Source organism: Pantherophis guttatus, chromosome 4 (assembly GCF_059756535.1).
Source record: "Pantherophis guttatus breed Tessera chromosome 4, ASM5975653v1, whole genome shotgun sequence".
Taxonomy (NCBI): domain Eukaryota; kingdom Metazoa; phylum Chordata; class Lepidosauria; order Squamata; family Colubridae; genus Pantherophis; species Pantherophis guttatus.
Genome location: NC_142066.1, coordinates 105,237,087 through 105,258,041, shown reverse-complemented (window position 1 = coordinate 105,258,041; position 20,955 = coordinate 105,237,087). Strand labels below are relative to the sequence as shown.

Here is a 20,955-nt window from a genome sequence, read left to right as displayed (position 1 = left end):
GCAGCTAAGGTAAGCAAGCTGGAGGGGGAAAACTTTTTCCCTTCTCCATGGCTCTGGCGATCCCAGCTGAGTTGCCTGATTAGCAGATCGTCAGAGCTTGAATCGTCAGAGCCATTTAAGGCTCGTCAGAGCCTTTCGGGCTGGTCTGCTTGGTTACAGGAGAACGACACCCGGCGTATAAGATGACCCCTGACTTTTGAGAAGATTTTCATGTGTTAAAAAGTCGTCTTATACGCCGGAAAATACGGTACCTTAGTTAATTAACTAGCAAAAGGTTCATGTTATATCGCACATTCCATTTATATCTGGAAGAGAACCCTTAATGCAAATATTTTGCAATAGAAAAGCCTGCTTAGTTCTGTATTCTTTTCCTACAGTTGCCAACCAGAGACATCTGAGCAGGATATGGGTGTGTTAATATCTTTCTAATTCTAGCCCATTTTGGCTCTGAAAATGCTAAGCAGAAAAAGTCTTATTAGAATTCGGAAGAAAGGCTATCAGAATATCCCAAGTAATGAATTACAGATTACAAAAATAAAACAAATGCAACACAACACAAAATCCAGAAGACATTATTAAATCACTTTTATATTGTTGCCAAAGAATTGCAAATGTGTGCCTGTAAAGTGACCAGAAATTGAGCTCCACTTCAATACAGGTAGTCCTTGAGTTACTACAAGTGAGTCCAAAATTTATGTGGTTAAGTGAAATATTTGTTAAGTGAGTTTTGCCCCATTTTGACTTTTTTTGCCACAGTTGTTAAGTGAATCATTGTATTTGTTAAGTTAGTAATATGGTTGTTAAGTGAATCTGGTTTCCCCGTTGACTTTGCTTGTCAGGTTGAAAAAGCTGATCACATGACCCCAGGACACTGCAACTGTCATAAATGACCCACTTGCCAAGTATCTGAATTTTGATCACGTGACCATGGGGATGTTGCAAGGGTCGTAAGTGAAAAACGGTCATAAGTCATTTTTTTCAGTGCCTTTGTAACTTTGAATGGTCACTCAGTGAACTGTTGTAAGTTGAGGACTACCTGATCAGATTCCACTCTAACTAGTACTGGTTGTGTCACAAAACGTATTTAATTTTGAACTGACTAACTTTCTGGGTTGACACTGCACCAAATCATAGGGGTGGGCAGGATTCATACAAGAGACTAAGTCACAGGAACCTTACCAACATAACATTATGTTGTGCAAGTGCATTATATCCTCGTTAAGCATGCTGTCTTGAGTGAACAACTGCGGGACATACTAAAATACTGTGTGTTAATGTATAGCCATTGCGATTGATAGACATGAACTGGCTCATCCCCCACAAACGGCCTAATCGCATTTTATTTGCAGCTAGCAGCCATGAGGATCACCATACCACGTGGAGACGATGACCGATTTCTATCTGAGATTACTTGATTATTTCACCGGGAAAGAGATCGCGAAGCCTAATATCCAAAGCGCATTCCTGATAACGGCATCAATATGCTGCAATCCATTAGCCCTCAACATTGGCAGGAAATTTTTAAATCTGTGGATTTCAACTTCCAGAACACCCCACTCAACTCTATATTTTCCTTCTCGTCCTGCCCATCCTGCACTGGCCCCGCCCCTTAGCCGTGGAAGAATTCTGTCCTCCCCCTGCGTGACGTCTCTGGGCTGTGGGCAGCGAGAGGATGCTTGGGACTCGCGGTTCCTTTTCCTGTCACCTAACCCGGAAACAAAAGTAGAATCCCATCGGAAGGTGAGGGAGTCCGCACTGATGTGTGTGTTTTTCCCCCTCTGTACCTCTGTTTTTTCAAGCCGATACTTCTGAGGCTGGGCTGTTGTACCGGTGGAGACCGCGGCTGCCGGGAGCGTATCTATATCAATATCTGCAAAGGTATTGATAGATCGTTCCCACGGCATCAATGGCAGCGGACAAAGGCGGAGGTGAGGACAAAAGAGCGGTCTTGTAGGGCGAGGCAAGGGTTCTCAGTTACCCGCTTCCCCCGATGGTCTTCACTGGAGGACTTCGTGCCGCCATTGGTTGGAAGGCGTCTCCCATATATCTCTCCGCATGTCGAGTGGATGCCCAAGTGCTGCTTTGCTTAGGGGCTAAGGAGCTTCAGGAGACGGCAAGAGTGGCTTCACGTCTAGGAAAATGGATGCAGGAGAAGGCTAAAGACATGGCTTCTTTTTTGCCCTGAAAGAGTTTTGGGTGAACATTTTCTAAACTTTAAAAATGCATAGGGTTAGGGTTATAGGTAACCTTATATCATTGATTTTAGGCCTTCCCTTCTGGGTTATACTGAGATCTTTTGTAAGGGGAACTGATTTCCTCTTGTGACAGATTTTTAAGAAGCCATAATAAAATGATATTGTTTCCATGTCTCGCTTGCTTTCCATCGTGGAATAGGTGGTGGTGAACATTGACTTAGTAGACTATCCTGATTTCTTTGACTTCAGCTTGATTGTCATAATATACACGTAGACTTACAACTATTCATTTAATGACCATTCAGAGTTACAACAACACTAAAAAAAGTGACTTATGACCAGTTCTCACATTTATGACCATTGCAGCATCCGCACAATCACAAGATGAAATTTCTGGTGCATGGCAACTATCATGTATTTACAATGGTTGCAGTATTCAAGAGTCTTAGGGATTGTGATTTGCAACAATTTGCAGGGAGCTTCTGACAATAGGGGATGCCATATTCGCTTAACAACTTTATGATTCGCTTAACAACCATAGTGATTCAATTAACTATGATGAAAAGGTCGCAAAATGGGACATGGTTCACTTAAAAACTGCCTTCCTTAGCAACAAACTTTGGGCTCAGTTGTAGTTATAAATCAAGGATTACCTGTATATTTTCAGACAGGGCAGTAGGAGTCTCTCCATTGCATTTTGGCTTTTTTCATAAATAGAAATCTAATATAAAGAATACAAAATAGTACATTACTTTTGTCTTTCATATTAGTTCTTGTGAGACCAGCTCTCCATGGTGGTCTATATGAATTAGCAGAATATGAATTATTTTCTTGATATTAGTAGCTGCATTCTATTTTTATATGGTGTAATTTTAAATTTGAATTTTAAATGGGGGATTTTAACTGTCGGGCCAAATTGCTTAATATATATTTAAATTGTTTTTAAATTTTGTATTCTATGTTTTTTATCTATGGCTGTTCACCGCCCTGAGTCCTTCAGGAGAAGGACGGTATATAAATTTAAATATTAAATTAAATTAAATATTTCATATCTTCCCAATCTCTAGTTGCAATACAGAAAGACTGTTGACTTTATCCTTGCATCATGTATATTTCTGATTGCAGTGATACTAAGTCAGAATATCTATAGACTGAACTAGATTGTTTTTTAAAAAAATAATAGAATAAAGAATTTGATGTATAGAAAGACTGTTGACTTTACCCTTGCATCTATAGACTGAATTATCTATAGAATACAATTATCTATAGACTGAACTAGATTGTTTTTTAAAAAAATAATATTCAGTATAAGTAAAAGAATTTTATGTAACTGAACATCCAAACAAATGCTTGCTCTACCTAATACACATTATATATAGCATATCTTGCAAAGCAAGCTAAAATGAAGATGAGCAATATCAGAAGCAATTAACCTATTGTCCTGTGAATTTTAAGGCTGATGTGAGCAACCATAGCTTGCAGGGTCTATGTTTTTAGAACTCTGAAATTGTCAACCAATCAATTACTTATTCCTAGAATAATTAAATCTCAGCCTAGAAATTTCTTTCGGGTACCACTTACTTTAGCTATAGTGTGAGAAGAGTCAAATAGCTATTGCTGTTTACCTGGAAATCTCCATGCTATTACCAATCATCCAGTAGATTTAGCTAGATGTCTTTTTATCTGCACCAGGTTTTATATGCCATATACACTGTCCCAATAAATTTTAGAGTGATCTTGGATAACTTGTTCAACCTATAACTTAAATATTGAACTGTTTATAAACTGAGAATATCATTGAAAATATTACTGAGGAATATTTTAGATTTATTGAATTTAGAATCTTCACAGGGTTAAAAATATTTCAGTACAGTCAGTTTATTGTGGTTATTAACCGGGTTTTAGTTCTGCCTAAGACACAGAAGGGATCTTGGGCTGTCCCAAGTCCTAGAAATAAAACAATAAAAAATGTCTTCAAAAATGTTGCCATGAAAACTGGAGGAGTCTAGACTGACACATTGAATAAACAAATAGCTTAACATTTTAGGTAGATTTACTGTTGTTTCTAACATTTATTTTGTAGATCAGGGAACAGAGAAACATGAAGGAGTAGGTACTTCTGGAATTACAGATCAAGAGAAAGAGTTATCAAACAGTGCACTACAAGCCTTTTTGGTAAGATAATTCTTGACTTAATATAGATTGCTTACTGCATTCGAAAGTGAAAGATTCTTTAGCACATTTTCTGCAAATTAAATAAGTGTATTGATAGGAAAATCAAAACATGGTATCTAGCTTTTATTTACCAATTGGTTTCTTATGTTTTAAATTTCTATGTGTGAAAGAAAAGAATGATATGTGGGGAGTGCAAAGGGAAGAGAAGCTATTTGGGAAACAATCAGATGAGAAGCAGAAGCTCCCAATGGATTAACGGTCAGAGGAAGAAATTTTGGAAAGACTTGCCCTAATTGTTCAGGCAATGAAAAGTAGCTATGCGGAGTTTGTACCTTCAGACTTGCAAAAATTTGTTAATGTAACCTTACAGTAAAATAAAATTAGCTTATCTATTCATGTTTCCTGCCTGGTTTATCCAGGAAAACTGAAAGATGCTGTGTTTCTTTAATTTTAACATGTTTTATTGCAGTATGTTCTGCCATCTTGTACATAACTTTAATAGAAGCAGGTAAGTTGTTGCTTTTTTATGGAGCAGGTATAATATTCATGGCCCCACAATGGATTTAAATCCCATTGAAACAAAATTAATTGCAGGCAATGTATATACGTAATTATAAGATATTTAGTATTTCAAATTATTGATTAATTTGTATTAAAACATATCTGCTTATTTCTTGTATTTTTAAAATTAATTTTATAGGCTGGAAACTATGATACTTGTCTACAACACCTTAGCTGCTTGCAAGAAATAAACAAAGATGATTACAAAATAGTTTTGAACATAGCAGTAGCAGAATTCTGTAAAAGTAATCAAACAACAACTGATAATTTGAAACAAACACTGAATCAACTGAAAAACCAGGTAGTGCTTTATTTGCTGAGTTAATCACTTATACTAAACTTTAGTACTCGGTTTCTTGTGTTAGGCAAAGTGTTATTTTTCTTTTTTCTTTTAAAAAATTGTAATTTCTAATTTCTACATTTTCTATCACCAATCTCAATTTTTTTATTCAGGGTTGGAAAATATTTAGTTTATTTTGCTATTTGGATATAGTTGAACAAATCAAAATAAATGGATTGCAAATAATAATGAGAGCCAATATTCAGCCAGTGTGGTTGAAGTTACCAGGCTAGAAACAATTAGTTCTAGTCCTGCTTATGCCTTAAGCCAGCCATTTCTGAAAATCTTCCAATAAGAATCTTCCAATAAAACTTTTTATCCAGGGAGTTGCTAGGAGTCAAGACTATCTTAAAGGTACAAAAATAAATAAATGATGTCTAAGACTGAAATCCATGGAACATTAGAAAATAGTTATGGATATGGTGGGCTGCTAGTCTTATTAAAGTGTTAAAGTTTCTTAAGGGTTTAAAGGAAATTATTAAGGGGAATAATTACAAATCATTATCAGTAATGACTTGTACTTCTCAGGCAATAATACTGTTTTGTCTGACATGCTATTCAAAGGCTATCTGAAGAATATGAATTTGATTCTGCATGATGAATATTAAGAAGCAAAATTGAGTCTCAAACCTCTTGATCTCTGTGTTAAAATATACTTGAATTGTATTCCATTGTGTTAGAAATGATTCACTTCAGTGGTGGGTTTCAAAATTTTTTACTACCGGTTCTGTGGGTGTGGCTTGGTGGGCGTGGCATGGCTTGGTGGGCATGGCAGGGGAAGGATACTGTAAAATCTCCATTCCCTCCTCAATCCAGGGGAAGGTTACTGCAAAATCCCCATTTCTTCCCAATCAGCTGGGACTTGGGAGGCAGAGAATAGATGGGGACGGGGCCAGTCAGAATTTTTACTACCGGTTCTCTGAACTACTCAAAATTTCCGCTGCCAGTTCTCCAGAACTGGTCAGAACCTGCTGAAACCCACCTCAGATTTACTTAGTTTATTTTGTTGGTAAATCATTACTTTCCCTAAAAAAAACTATCAATATTTTATAATCAAACAGCACTTACCATATGCTAAATGTTTATTGTATTTCAGTTAGTTAAAAAGGTAAAGGTAAAGGTTCCCCTCACATATATGTGCTAGTCGTTCCTGACTCTAGGGGGTAGTGCTCATCTCTGTTTCAAAGCCAAAGAGCCAGCGCTGTCCAAAGACGTCTCCGTGGTCATGTGGACGGCATGACTAAATGCCAAAGGCACACAGAACGCTGTTACCTTCCCACCAAAGGTGGTCCCTATTTATCTTTTCTTTTTAAAAAATTTTTTTTTTGAATATTTTACATTTTAAAACAAAACACACAATAGCAAAAAAACAAAAACACACACACACATCAGACGTTAAAATACAATACTAACTACAGATATATACAATTTTACAACTTTCTGCATCGACTTTTGTCTTTACTTTTAGCTTTTATTCTCCCGCTTCTTCTCTTTATTTTTAAATATTCATAATTAACTGTTTTGTTAGCAGGGTCATTATTTACATTCATATCCAGTATGCTAATATCAAATTTCACTTTATATTCTTATTTCTTAATTTGATTTCTGTTTTCCAACCATGTATAAAACCTATTCCACACTTTATAATAATCCGAGTCTTCTCTTTCTTTGATCTCCATAGTTAATTTATCAATTTTGGCGCATTCAAGGATTTTCTTTATTATTGTTTCTTCTGATGGTGTATTGGTCGACTTCCACATTTGCACTAAAGTAATTCTGGCCGCCGTTAGAATATGCAATATAATATAATAGAGACTTTTTTCCATTTTTCTATCAATCATTCCTAGGAGAAACATCTCTGGTTTAAAATTTATCTTTTGGAGTATAATCTCTTCCAACCACCCTTTAATTTTATATCAAAATTTCCTCACCTTAGGGCACATCCACCACATGTAGTAGTAGTATGTCCCTAGTTTGTGACCATATCTCCAACATTGAGGTGATAAATTGGGGTTCGTTTTTGCCAGTCTAGATGCACCTACTGTATAAAACATTTTATAGCTTTTTTCTTTGTATGATTCTGCCACGGTCAATTTGTAATTTTTCTTCCACAATTTTTCCCATTTATCCAGTTCTATGTTATGTCCGAAATTCCTAGCCCAACCTATCATCATTTCCTTTACTGTTTCTTCTTCCAATTTGGTAATTTCTGATCCTAATATTAATTTATCTAATTCCAGTTATTTCCTGTTTATGCCAAATTGTTCCTTATCTTTTTTAAATCTAGTTTTGATTTGTAAATATGGCCACCATTCCAAATTTATTCCTTGTTTTTTCAAATCTTGTATTGATTTTAATTCTTCTTTTGTGTCTAATAAATCTGCATATCTCACCATTTTATCTAGGTCTGTGGTATTTGGATGTATCATTGCTTCCATTGTAGACAACCAAACTGGGACTTTCATATAATGATTCTTTTTAATCTTTTCCCATATTTTCAGTAGTGCATCTTTTACCTTATGACGTTGAAAATAAGTGTGTGATTTATTTTTCCCATCCCATAAAAAGCCATGCCAACCAAGTTGAAGGTCATGGCCTTCTATCGTTAATATCCGCTTATTTTTAAATTGTATCCAATCTTTGAGCCATGTTAGGGATGCCGCTTGATAGTAAAGTTTCCATTCTGGTAAACCGAAACCTCCTTTTTTCCTACTATCTTGCAATAATTTGAATTTAATGTGTGGTTTTTTCCCCGACCATATGAATTTCAATGTCAATTTGTTCAGTTGTTCAAAAAAAGTTTTCCCTAATGTTATTAGTACTGTTTGAAATAAAGATAGTAACTTGGGCAATATGTTCATTTTTATCGTTGAAATTCTGCCAATTAATGATATTGGTAATTTAGTCCAGTTATCCAAATCTTTTCATATTTGTAATAGGAGTGTATCGTAATTATCCCTCTTTATAATAGTACACTTTTCTGATAGCCAAATTCCTAAATATTTAATTTTCTTTGTTCTCGAGATTCCCAGTTCCTCCTCTAGTTGTTCACTCTGTTGTTTAAGTTCTTAGTCAATATTTTAGTTTTGTCTTTGTTCATTTTAAATCCTGCTACTGTGCCAAATTGGTTTATGTCTTGTAGTAAAATAGGTCTAGATTCTAAAAGTTCCTCAATAATAAATGCCAGATCATCTGTGAATGCTTGGACCTTATATTCTTGTGATTTAATTTTTAATCTCTTTATTTCCAAATTATATCTAATTTGGGACATTAATGTCTCCACAGACAGAATGAACAAGAGGAGACAGTGGGCAACCCTGTCTTACTCCTTTAGGTATTTCAAAACTTTCTGTTTGTTCCCCATTGATTATTATCTTTGCTCTCTGTATACTGTATATGGCTCTAATCGTGTCTATAAATTTTTCTCCAGAATTCATTCTTATTAATTGGTTTATCATAAAGTCCCAGTTTAAGTTGTCAAAAGCTTTTTGTGCATCCAAGAAAACCACAGCTACCTATTTTTTTGGGTGGGCTTTGTAATATTCTAATGCATTGATGATAATTCTTATTATTTTTTATATATCTGTTGGGTAGGAATCCATTTTGGTCCGAATGTATAATTTCGTTCAGTATATTTTTAATTCTATCCGCTATTATGGCCATAAATATTTTGTAGTCAGCATTTAGCAACAAGACTGGTAGATAATTCTGTATCTTCTGTTGTTCACTATTGCTTTGGGGATGAGAGTTATTAATGATTCCTTCCAGGATTCTGGTATCCTGGCCTTTTTCAGTACTTCATTAAATGTTTCTAATAGCAGTTGTTCTAACGACTCTTAAAATGTTTTATAAAATTCAGTGGGAATTCCATCTGGGCCTGGAGCCTTATTATTTTTTTGCTTTTGAATTGCTCTTTGAATCTCCAGTTTCATTATTTCCTCATTTACTATTTCTTTTGTTATATCTGGTATTGTTGGAAGATTCCTTTTTTGAAGATATCTGAATATTCTCCTCTTTAATTTTTTCTGAACTATATAGTTTTTGAAAACAGTTTACTGCTATACTTTTCTTTTTTTCTTCCTGTAGATGCACCATTCCATCCTCATCCTCTAATTGTTTTATTAATTTTTTTTCTTTTCTTTTTTTAATTTATAAGCCAACCATCTTCTGGGCTTATTGGCATTTTCAAAATAATTTTGTTTAATTGGTCTAATTTTTTGTGCTACTTCTTCTTGAGTTATTAATTGTAATTTGTGTTTAATTAACTCTTTCTCTACTTTGATTTCTTGGTTTAGGGGTTCTTCCTGTAATTTAGATTCTGCTTTTTCTAATTTTCCTTGGAGCTCTGTGGGTTGATTCTTTTTATTTCTATTTTTCCTTATTGTGTATGCTATCGATAAACTTCTTATATAAGCTTTTGTTGTATCTCATAAATTTTGAGTTGTAGTTTCTTTATTCCAGTTTTTTTAAAAAAACAGGCCTAATTCTTTTTTTGAGTATTGAATAAAATTCTTCTCTTTCTCTATCCTTTGGTTCATGGTCCATCTCCCTCTCCTCCTGACTTCTTCTTTCCAACTGATTTTTAATGGATTGTGGTCTGCCCAGGAATTAGCTTCAATTTCTATTTTTGCAATTCTTTCCCTGTTTCTGGGTCCATCCATGCCATATCTATCCTTGACCATGATTTTTGGGAGTTAGAGAAGAAGGTATATTGTTTTTTTTTTTGTGGGTTAATTTCTCTCCATGTATCTTTTAAGTTAAATTCCTGGGCCAATTCAAAAAATGCGGGTGGTAATATTTTCCTTTCATGATTTTTCTTTTTTCCAGTTTTGTAGTCTTTTTTAGGGTCTGCCACCGCATTGAAGTCACCTATTATGCATAGGTTATTTACTTCTAATTCTATTATTTTTCTGTGTAACTTATAGTATTCTCTCTGATGTATGTTGGGTGCATAAATGACTACGAGTAATATTCTTTTTTGTTTTATTGAGATTTCAATCATTAATGTCCTTCCCTCATTATCTGCATACATTTGTTTGGGATTAACCTTTCCTTTATATAAACTGCTATCCCTCTTTTTTTTGTTTCTGCCAATGCTACAAATAATTTCCCTAATTTGGGGTCTTCCAAAAAACCACTTTTCCCTTTTGGAATGTGCACTTTTTGTAGGCATACTATTTCCATGTTCAATTTTTGGAGTTTAGTAATTGTTTGTCTTCGTTTTATTGGTGCATTCAATACATTTATGTTGATTGATATTAAATTCACCTCCTCCTCCATTACTTATTTGTCCTTCCTGCTTCCCTTTTTTGTGGTACTCCCCTCTGCTGTCTTGTTCTTTCACCCTCTCTGTATTGGTTTCCGGTCTCTAACTGCTCTTCCGATCCTCGATTTGATTCGTTTTCTTCTTAACTTTTGGATTCTAATTCCTCTCTACTTTCTAATTCCTCTGCAAAGTTTTGTTCACTGAATTCCTGAGTCTTTTCTACTGTATCTATTCTTATTTTTTGTCTTCTCAGGTTATTAACATGCCCTCTGGTATTAACCATTGGAACATGATTCTATGATTAGTCAATTTAGCAGAGAGGAATTGATAATTCCTCCGTTGCTCACAAATTCTTTTGGGTAATTGTTTTAATATTATGATCTCTTTCCCTTTAAACATCAGTTTGTCTTCCCTTGTCTTTCTATAAATTTTGTCACAAATTGATTTTTTGTGATTCTGACATGAATTTCACGTGGTAGTCTATGTCTTTTTGCATAATTTGTATAAATTCGGTAAACCTCATCAGTACTGTTCCCTAATTCCTGTCTATCTATATGTAGGGGTTCTGATAGTAATTCCACTATTAGTTAATATAGATCCTCTTCTCTGTTTTCTGCCACATTTTGAAATCTTAAGTAATAGGATGATCTCTCTAACTCAAGACAGGTCACTGTCTCTTCCAGCTCCTTTTTCTCCATTTCCCATCTCTCTTCTACAGTTTCCAGTTTCTTTTTGGTTCTCTCTACTTTAGTATCTATTACATTTATTTTTTGTTCATTGTTTGCTATTGATTCCTGAATCTTTTCCATTTTGTCATCCAACTTTCTTATGTCTCCCTTCACCTCACCAATATCCCCTTTCATTTCTTCATGATTGTTTTGCATTTCTTCATGATTTTTTTGCATTGTTTCCTGCATTTTCATCATGACCTCTTGAATTATATTAAAAGAGGTCTGCATGTTTTGCACAACTGCTGCTGTTCCTAATTTTTCAGTAGATGGCATATCTGTTATTATTTTCTGCCCTGCAGGTGAAGTTGTCACAGGGGTTGTGACCCCTTTTTTATTGTTTTTGTTATTGTAGCTGTATTTGACATTTTAATTTTTTGTAGAAGGATATTCCACAATACCATATATATCTATGATTTTACCACAAGTTGTATCTATAGTTCTTTCTATTTCTAATCTTTCTTCTTAATCTTAAATCAATATAGAATACGGGATTTTCAATATCAATAGCAATAGCAATTATCAATAATATCAGTTCACAATTAATTTCAGGTCTATACAATGAGAAAGTAGATGTATTTCCTATTATTAAATTAATTAAATTATTAATATCTAGAAGAAAAGGAAGTCAAAGTTAAGACAATAGGGTGGATCATCAAATGTTGAAGAAGGGAGGTGAATCACATATAGTAAAAATTATATAACAATATTTAGTATTATCTATATTAAATCTTAGCTAACAAGTTCCAGAGTTACATAAAGAAAAAATTGGATTAACTATAAATTTCCAATCTCTTACAAATGTATGGTAATCCTTTACCAGTCAGTATATTGGTTGATTTAATATCTCCAGTCAATAAGTCTTTTTCCTGTAAATCAACGTTCTTTCTTCTTCAATCACTTTCACAGTTCCTTTTTTTCCCCTCCTCCTGTTCTCCAAGCTTAAAGATGGAAGCTTTGCCTAGTCACTATCACTTCCTCCGTCTCGATCTCCAAGGTTATTCTTTACTTTCTTTTTTCTCTGACCTGTTCACCACCTACAACACCTTCAGTACCTCCTCACAGCCACAATCCCAGTTCCAGCTTTCCTTTGTGATTTTCTCATCAATCCAATACACAATCCACTATCCACAATCCTATCTCTCTCAGCACCGCTCGCAAATCATTCACTCTCCACCAATCTTCCTTCCCCTCCCACTGCTAAGGAGCCGCTTTTTTCCTCTTTGGAGACTTACTTTATTCTCTCGTCTGCCACCTCTACAGTTTCTCTGAGACACTTCAGATATTTTGCCTCTTGTAAAACTCTTTTCGCTGATGCTTCTTGTTCTCACTATTCTGCTTCCTCATTTTCCATTCGGGTCGCCCTGTCTCTGGACCTGGCTCTGACAGCCGATCTCTTCCACGCTGGATTCAGGGGGTTCCACCCTCCTTGGTGGAGGATCACCTTTCATTCCACCATCTCTGGGCTATCTCCTTTCATTCACTGTCCTCCTCAAGGTTCTGTGTTGCCCTTATTGGCTTCCAGACACAGAAAATTGGGCAGGAGAAATGGAGATTCCAATTCCCTGCACCGCACCAGCATGACGGTACTCCAGAAGTCTCCCTATTTTTCTACGTGCTTTCAAACTGCTAGGTTGGCAGAAGCTGGGACAAGTAACGGGAGCTCACCCCATTACACGGCACTAGGGATTTGAACCGCTGAACTGCAGACCTTTCAATTGATAAGCTCAGTGTCTTAGCCACTGAGCCACCGTGTCCCTTTTCAGTTAGTTAAGCAGAGGCAAAAATTGTTAACTGTATCCTGCCCTTACTTTTAAGCAGGTCTTTTCAGCAGAATTAATGGTTAAGCAATGTTTTAACTAGGCAGTTATATTTACAATATTTGAATCCATTTGTAGTAGAGTCTGAGGTATGCAACAGAATTGTCGCTTGATAATCATGGTTGAAAAATGAGTCAACAGAGATATATTTGAATCTCTTTCCTTTTCTTTCCCCCTCCCAACAGGTTCATTCGGCTGTTGAGGAGATGGATGGTTTAGATGATGTTGAAAACAGCATGCTCTATTATAATCAAGCTGTTATTTTATATCATCTGCGGCAGTACACTGAAGCAATTATAATTGGGGAGAAACTTTATCAATTTATTGAACCTTTTGGTAAGATTATAACAACTGAAGAAGTCTGTTTATTCATTCATTCAGTTTATATGACTGTTGTTCTTCATTCTTTATTGATATTTTAGAAACTTATTACAATTGACAAATGCAATTTATTTAGAATAAGTACTGTAATATAAATACATGTTTAGTCAAGAAAAGTTCAGTAATATACAAGTGTTCTAAACATCTTGTTCTTCGATTCTTATAACGATGTCACTTGAGCAGATAGTTACTATATAACACTTGTATGAGAAGCTTAAATCTTTGCAAGGGTAATTTGTCAGAAGTATATCCCATATGTTGAAATGTTTGGAATATCTTTTGTGTGTTTTTTAGAGGAAAAATTTGCACAGGCAGTATGTTTTCTACTAGTTGATTTATATCTCCTGACTTGTCAAGCTGAGAAAGCCTTGCATCTTCTTGCTGTCCTGGAAAAAATGGTTTCACAAGGCAACAATAACAAAAATGGGAAAGCTGAGGTATTCATTTTTATTTATTTTATTTATAAGTGTAAATTTATATGGACATCTATTTCAATGTGTTAACTTGATGGCTAATGTTAAAGTCATGAAAACATAAACAGTGAAAAAACAACTCTGTGTGCGTGTGTGTAGGTTTAGGGAGAGAACAGTGTCTTTATATCCTTACAAAATTCTGACAAGATCAGGGCCTGTCTGACCTGTGGGAGAAGGACATTCCACAGGGCAAGCAGCATCATGACAGAAAAGGCTCTCTTCCTGAGCCCTGCCAGACGCCACTCCCTAATAGATGAGATCTGTAGTGTGCTATTCCTGCTAGACTAATAGCAATAGCAATAGCACTTAGACTTATCTACCGCTTTACAGTGCTTTACAGCCCTCTCTAAGCGGTTTTACAGAGTCAACATATTGCCCCCAACAATTTTGGGTCCTCATTTTACCCACCTCGGAAGGATGGGAGCCTGGTGAGATTTGAACTGCCAAATTGCAGGCAGCTGGCAGTCAGCAGAAGTAGTACTGCACTCTAATCGCTGCGCCACCGTGGTTCACCAAATGGGATGGATAGATATAATTGGGGAAAGATGGTCTGTCAAATAACCCAGCTTTACAGATTACTATGAGCATCTTGAGTTACACCCAAAAGTATACCATCAACTAATGCAACTCATGAAACAGATATAATATATACTGACTGAGGAGTACACATAACTGTTCACATAGCTGCATTGTGTACTAACTATAGCATCTGAATGGTTTTCAATATTATCCCCCTGTAACACACATTGCAGTGACCATTTGGCTGATGATCAAGGCCTGAATGTCCATGAACAGGTCTAGGAATGGGTACAGCTGGCGCAGAACACATAATTGTACAAAGGCCTTTCTAGCTACAGCTGTCATAAGTTCCTTAAACAAAAGCCATAAGATCAGGAGACTTTCCAAATTGTGTACTGGATTGGTTTGGGGTAGTGCAGCCCCACCCAAAATTAAAGATGGAAAGTTCCTGGAAATGAGACCTAACATCTAAAACCACCCAGTCTTGTTAGGATTCAGTTGAAACCTGTTGCTCCCTATCCAAAGTTCCATAGTCTCTGGCACTGAGAAAGAATCTCCACAGCATCACTTGGACAGCCATGTAAAATTAGGTATCATCAGCATATGATTGTAGAATCTCACCGGTGCCATTAGACAGTTTCACCCAGCAGTTTCATGTACTGGAGATGTTAAGCAGGAATGGAGAGAGAACTGAACCTCACAAAGCAGAGACCATAGGCTGGATTGAGGGAGGGAGGGAGGGGGGAAGGAAGGAGGGTCTCCCAACCTCCAAAGCTGATCCAGAAGTGTACCATGATTGATAATGTCAAAAACTGTCAAGAGGTCAAGAAGAGCAATGATGAATGAACCATTTTCATTCTACTCTTGCCAGAGATCATCTACAAGTACAACCAATGCTGTTTTGGCCCTTATTAAGGCCTGAATCCTGATTGAAAGGGATCCAGATAATTCAGTTCCTCCAGGGTTCTCTGAAATTGTTGCATAACAACCACCTTTACAGTCTTCTCTAAAAAAAAAAGAACTTGAAGACTGGATAAACATTGTTTGGTACCATTAGCAATGGCTTCTTGAGGAGAGAACAAACTACTGCCTTCTTAAGAGATAAGGGAGACAACTTTGTCTTTCAAAATATTTACCACTGTTAAAAGTCCAACTATATGTCACCTCCTGGAAGGCATAATTAATCAGAAAGGACATGGATCTAATATACAGATGGTCAAGCTGATTATCATGAGAACCTTACTCACTTCATCAAGACTAACAAGGTCAAAGTTCTCCCAGGAATCAAATTACATTGTGCCTCAGGCCACTTCCGTAACACCTACACCAAGCCTAAAGTCCAATTTAGGGTGAATTCAAGCAACTTTATTCAGCAGAGGTCCAGCATATAATTCACAACCTTTGTAGGTAGGCTTCGGTACCACCCCTTCCCAAGAGGGCCTAGATTCCTTTAAACAAAGTTGCTGCACAACTATCAACCGATGCAATAGGATGAAGAAATACTGACATTTATTTCCTCTACTACTATTAAGTAGGCCTTAATAGCAGCTTGACTCATGCTGGATTATATAGTTGAGAAATGCAGTATCGTGTTTCCCCGAAAATATGACCTACCCCAAAAACAAACCCTAGCCCTATTTTCACAGCTGTCCTACCCCCAACATATGCCCTAGTTAAGCTCTGCTCACCATCTGATTGTATGAGGTGCAGGTGTAAAAATCAAGCTAGGGCGGGGGTGGAGCTGACCCACACACCCCACACCTGCTTAGCTTAGGACTGCTGCAGCCAGGCCTCTCATTCCCTAACACCTGTTGTGCCGCTGCCCAACTTCCTCTGCAGCTGCTTGTGGCACATTGTGCCAGTGGTGCCACTCATGGCAGAACACTGCTAGGCTTGTTGCACCAGTGCCGCCACTTGCAACAGAATGTTATGAGGCTCATTGCGCTGGTGCCACCACTCGTGCACACAACAGCACAGTGCACCACACAGCCTCCTGCCGTGAGCGGTGGCACTGGTGCAATGCGCTATGAGTGGTCGCAAGCCGCTGTAGAACTCGGGCAGCGGCGTGGGAGGTAAGGCTGTGGTGGTCCTAAAGTAAGTGGGTAAGACATCCCCCCACCTCAAACTAAGACCTCGTGTTTATTTTGGGGCCGAAAAGAAAATAAGACTCAGTCTTATTTTTGGGGAAACACGGAACATATGTCATAATTTGAGCTTCTGAGTAAGACATATCCTATTTTTTCAATTATGCAAAAATGAGATATAATATAATATAATATATCAGTTTCAGGAATTATGCAATGTAAGGTTAATTTAACAAATACTCATTGGTTTCCAAAATTAGCAACTATTTCATTTTTTGATTTGTAATCAGACAGGTAATAATGCTAGTAAAGAAACCAACAACAAGACTGAAAGCGGAACTCTAACAGAAGCTGCAAAATCAAAGATACATCAGGTAAAATTGGGTTCTGCTTAAATATTTCTTTTAGAAACTGCATTTTGAAATTTACCCACAGTTAGTTGGTATATATGAGTTTCTTTTTGTAGATCTCTCTGTATTGTAGTAGTATGTGGAAGGACCTTGGGAAATAGGGCAGAGATGCTACCAAGAGAATGATCAGATTAAAAAAACAGCATAATTCACAGCTGGATAGTGGGTGGGACAAGAGGTTCCCTCCCTAGTTTCTCAGGCTTTAAAGGAAACCATGGATGAGGGGGAGAAATGTAATTTCAAATTTGCAAGGTTCTGTCAATCTAGCTTTACACTAAAGTAGAATTAGCTCATCTGGTTGTGATTCCTGTGTTGTTTACCCAGCAAAGTTGCAAATATTTTGGAAATACCGTATTTTATGGAGTATAAGACGCACCGGAGTATAAGACGCACCTACCTTTTTTAGTGAGGAAAAGAAAAGAAATCTCCCTCTACCTCTGTATCTGAGCAATTTTGCCTCCTTGCAACAAACAGCAAACAGCCTGCTTTACTTTCATTTTCGTTTTCAGAATAGCTTGATTAGCACAAGGAAAAAAAAAATCTGCTCCAGCAATTTACCTCTTTGCAGCAAGCAGCAGAGCCCTGCCCAAAACAGCTGAGAGCAAATCAGCTGAGAGTTGGGAGGCTGAAGCTGATTTGCTGAAGCTGAAAGCTGTTTTTTCTTGCTGTTTGCTTGCAAGGAGGTAACTGCTGCGAGGCAGAGGCCAAAGGGTGGGGGCCAGTGGGTGGGCGGGGCTACATTCGGTGTATAAGACACACCTAAATTTTTACCCCCTTTTAGGGGGGAAAAAGGTACGTCTTATACTCTGAAAAATACGTTAATCAATGTCTTGGAGTGTGGTGGCTCACAAAATTAGGACGCTGGGCTGATGATTATCAGTTTGCATTAAAATATGCTGCAGGACTTCCGGTGGCAATATTGTGGCAGTGCAGAGGAAAGAGGATGGTCTCCATCCTTTAACTCTGATTTTTTTACGATTGGGGACTCTTCGGGGTGCGGAGAGCCTGGAGAGCCATGCAAAATAAAGGGGAAGCCTGGGGGATAGGGAGGTGAAAGGCGATCACCCGCTGCAATAAAAGGAAACCCCTTAAACCTGGCGTGAAAGCGTCTGCTATTGCGAGATGGCAGACCCGAGGCCATGACTAGTCACAGATGATGCGGAAGCAAGGATATATGTAATAGACTGTGTCATTGAAGTGAGTAAAAATATCCTAAAACTGTAATTGAAGAGAAGAGCCTAAAGAAAGAGTAAGTCTGTGATTTTTGGTGAAAGAAGGAAGCTCAATTTGCGAGGGAATCTCAAAGCAAGCAGCGACCCAGCGGGAAGAGCTGTGAGTCAGCAAATTAAAATAACTAAAGATTGAGAGAAGGGAGACAAAGAACTTTGTGGCAAGAGCTTTAGGAGGAGAGGAGTAGCAAGAAAGTGGCTGGGAGAGGATTGGAAGGTGTAATTTGAAACCCAGAACAAAGAAAGAATGAAAAGAGAGGAAAGAGAAAAGGGAAGAGGTATAGCGAAGACGAGAGATGGCAGAGTAAGCAAGACGAGACGACGGGCGACAAACAGCTAGAAGGTGGAGAAAAATTGGTGGTTCAGGAGAGCAGCGAGAGAAGTGAAAAAATTTAAGGAAAGCAAATTGAGACAGAGAAGGAGCAGTAGGTAGCAGAAGGTTGGAGAAAGTAGAGAAAGTGGAGAGAGATTGGGACGCAGCGACGAGAGAGACAGGTGTGAGTGAAGAGATAGAAGGAAGAAGTGATATATTGGAGGAACAGAGAGATTACAAATAGCAACGTGGAAGGAGCAGTAGGCAACAGAAGGTCAGAGAAAGTAAAAGAGACAGAGAGGATGGGACGCGGCAGCAAGAGTGACAGGAGTGGATTGGCGGCAGACGAAGGAAGATTGGAGAAGGAAATTGCCTCTTTAGAGAGACTGTGAACCGAGTAGGAGGAAAAAAAGAAAGGGAACTGAGTTGGAGAAGGAGAAGAGAGGTTCAGGAGTGCTGTTAAGTAACACCAGCTGCCTGCAATTACTGCAAGTTCAAATCTCTCCAAGCTCAAGGTTGACTCAGCCTTCCATCCTTTCGAGGTAGGTAAAATGAGGACCCAGATTGTGGGGGCAATAAACTGACTTTGAAAGCCCTACTAAGCAGGTATATACAAAAGTATGAAGGCTATTGCTTAACGCATTGTAAGCCGCCCTGAGTCTCCGGAGAAGGGCGGCATATAAATCGAACCAATAAATAAATAAATAAGAGAAAGGAGGGACAGTGGATATAGAAGAGAAAGAAAAACGAAGAAATGGAGGTTTGGAGAGAAAGTGAAATTAATAGGCTGCTAGCTAAATAAGGAAATATTAAAGGGATTAAATGTATAGGTTATATATATAGATACTTAATATACAGATAAGAGTTATATTAATAATTGATTTAGAGTTATAAGTATATTTTATTTACAATTAACTGACTGATAGTTTTATATATATTAATTATTTTGAGTATTGTGAAAATATTACTTATAGATATTTATATAAATATATAGTGGCAACGAATAATTAGAAGCTAAGAGGATTAAGTTAGGGGATTAAGAGGGGATTAAGGTATAAAGATATAAAGAAGAGTGAGTTAAGAGAACAAACAGCATTGTAGTCAAGATACTGCCAAGATTGATTATAGAGGGAATTGAGTAGATTTGAATTAAGTTGAGAATTAATTAAAAGAGTACTGTAAACTTGAGTAATATGACAAGCACTACAACGACAACATTGAGAACAGGAAAGAAAACAACATCAAGCCCATCACTGACACCCTCATCCCCATCAGGTCAGAGAACAATAAAATGAATGCTGGGGACAAAAAAACAGAGTGTAATATCAAACATGCAAACTATGCAGACAACATTATTGGCCATTCAGGAAATGATGATGAAGATGCAGGAAACAATGTCTAAAAATCACATAGAATTGAAAGGAGATATGAATAAATTGGACAATAGGATAGAGATGATACAACAAACAATTGAGAAAAATGAAGAAAGAATAAAGACAGTAGAAGTGAGGTCGGAACAAATGGGGAAAAAAGTGGATATAGTAGACAAAAAATTGATGGCAATGAACAAGGGACTCGAAGAATCAATTATCCACCTGGAAATGGAGAGAGCTGCATTCTATCTAAGATTCCAGAATGTAATGGAAGAAAAGGAAGAAGACTTGGACACTATTATGGCAGGGCTGATAGCTGGAGCATTACAGAGGGATAGGCAAGAAATATTGGAGATCGACGACAAGCTATGCTAGGTGCAATAGACTGTCACGAGAAGTTCATATAAGATTTGCGGGAAAGAAAGTCAGAGACATAATTTATAAGATTACAAGAGATGACCCAATGATTTATAAGGATAAAAAATACAAACACTAAAACAAGTCCCGAAGAAAGTAAGAGAGCAAAGAAGAGACTATAGGTTTTTCGCTGCGCAGCTGATTAAAAGAAATATACTATTTAGATGGTTAATCCTAGAAGGGATGTTGGTATCATGGCAGGAAAGAAAGATCATGATAGACAATCTAGACAAGGCACAAGAACTCTATGATCACCTGGAGGGAGTGGAAGAAGAAAGCAGTAGCAAAGAGAAATTAAAATCTAGAAGTCAGGAAGACCAGCAACAGGAGCTAAAAGAAATAGAACTGGAGATAGAAAGCAAGGAAGAAAAGGGACAAAGGGAAGGAGAAGGAGCGGGTTTGAGAACACGACCACAAAGAGATGTTAGAATCAATAGAAGACAGAAACCAATATATAAGTAGAACAATGGAAGAAGAAATTAGGCTAATATCGATTAATGTTAACGGATTAAATGTCCCTGCTAAAAGAAAACAAATACTAACAAAATTAGCAAAACAAGGTATAGATATAGTGTGCCTACAAGAGGTACATATAAAAGAGCAGCATAGAAAATGTTTGGAATTCCCAAAATTAGGAAAACTATACATAGCATTAGCAGAACAAAAACAGA

General features: G+C 37.1%; 1 protein-coding gene across 3 annotated transcripts in view; it reads left to right on the top strand.

The window, feature by feature from the left end:
- The first annotated feature begins 1,612 nt into the window (after nt 1–1,612).
- Nucleotides 1,613–20,955, top strand: part of CNOT10 (CCR4-NOT transcription complex subunit 10) — a 57,453-nt gene continuing 38,110 nt past the window's right edge. The window contains exons 1-6 of one of the 3 annotated variants that reach the window (XM_087892530.1): nt 1,613–1,740; nt 4,279–4,370; nt 5,071–5,232; nt 13,271–13,421; nt 13,761–13,903; nt 16,833–16,916. In XM_087892530.1, the coding sequence (XP_087748656.1) occupies nt 13,292–13,421; nt 13,761–13,903; nt 16,833–16,916 (357 nt within the window). In that variant the 5' untranslated portion in view covers nt 1,613–1,740; nt 4,279–4,370; nt 5,071–5,232; nt 13,271–13,291. Of the gene's footprint in view, nt 1,929–4,278; nt 4,371–5,070; nt 5,233–13,270; nt 13,422–13,760; nt 13,904–16,832; nt 16,917–20,955 lie in introns of all 3 variants that reach the window. The other 2 variants (XM_060685825.2, XM_060685826.2) reach the window with 2 other exon arrangements.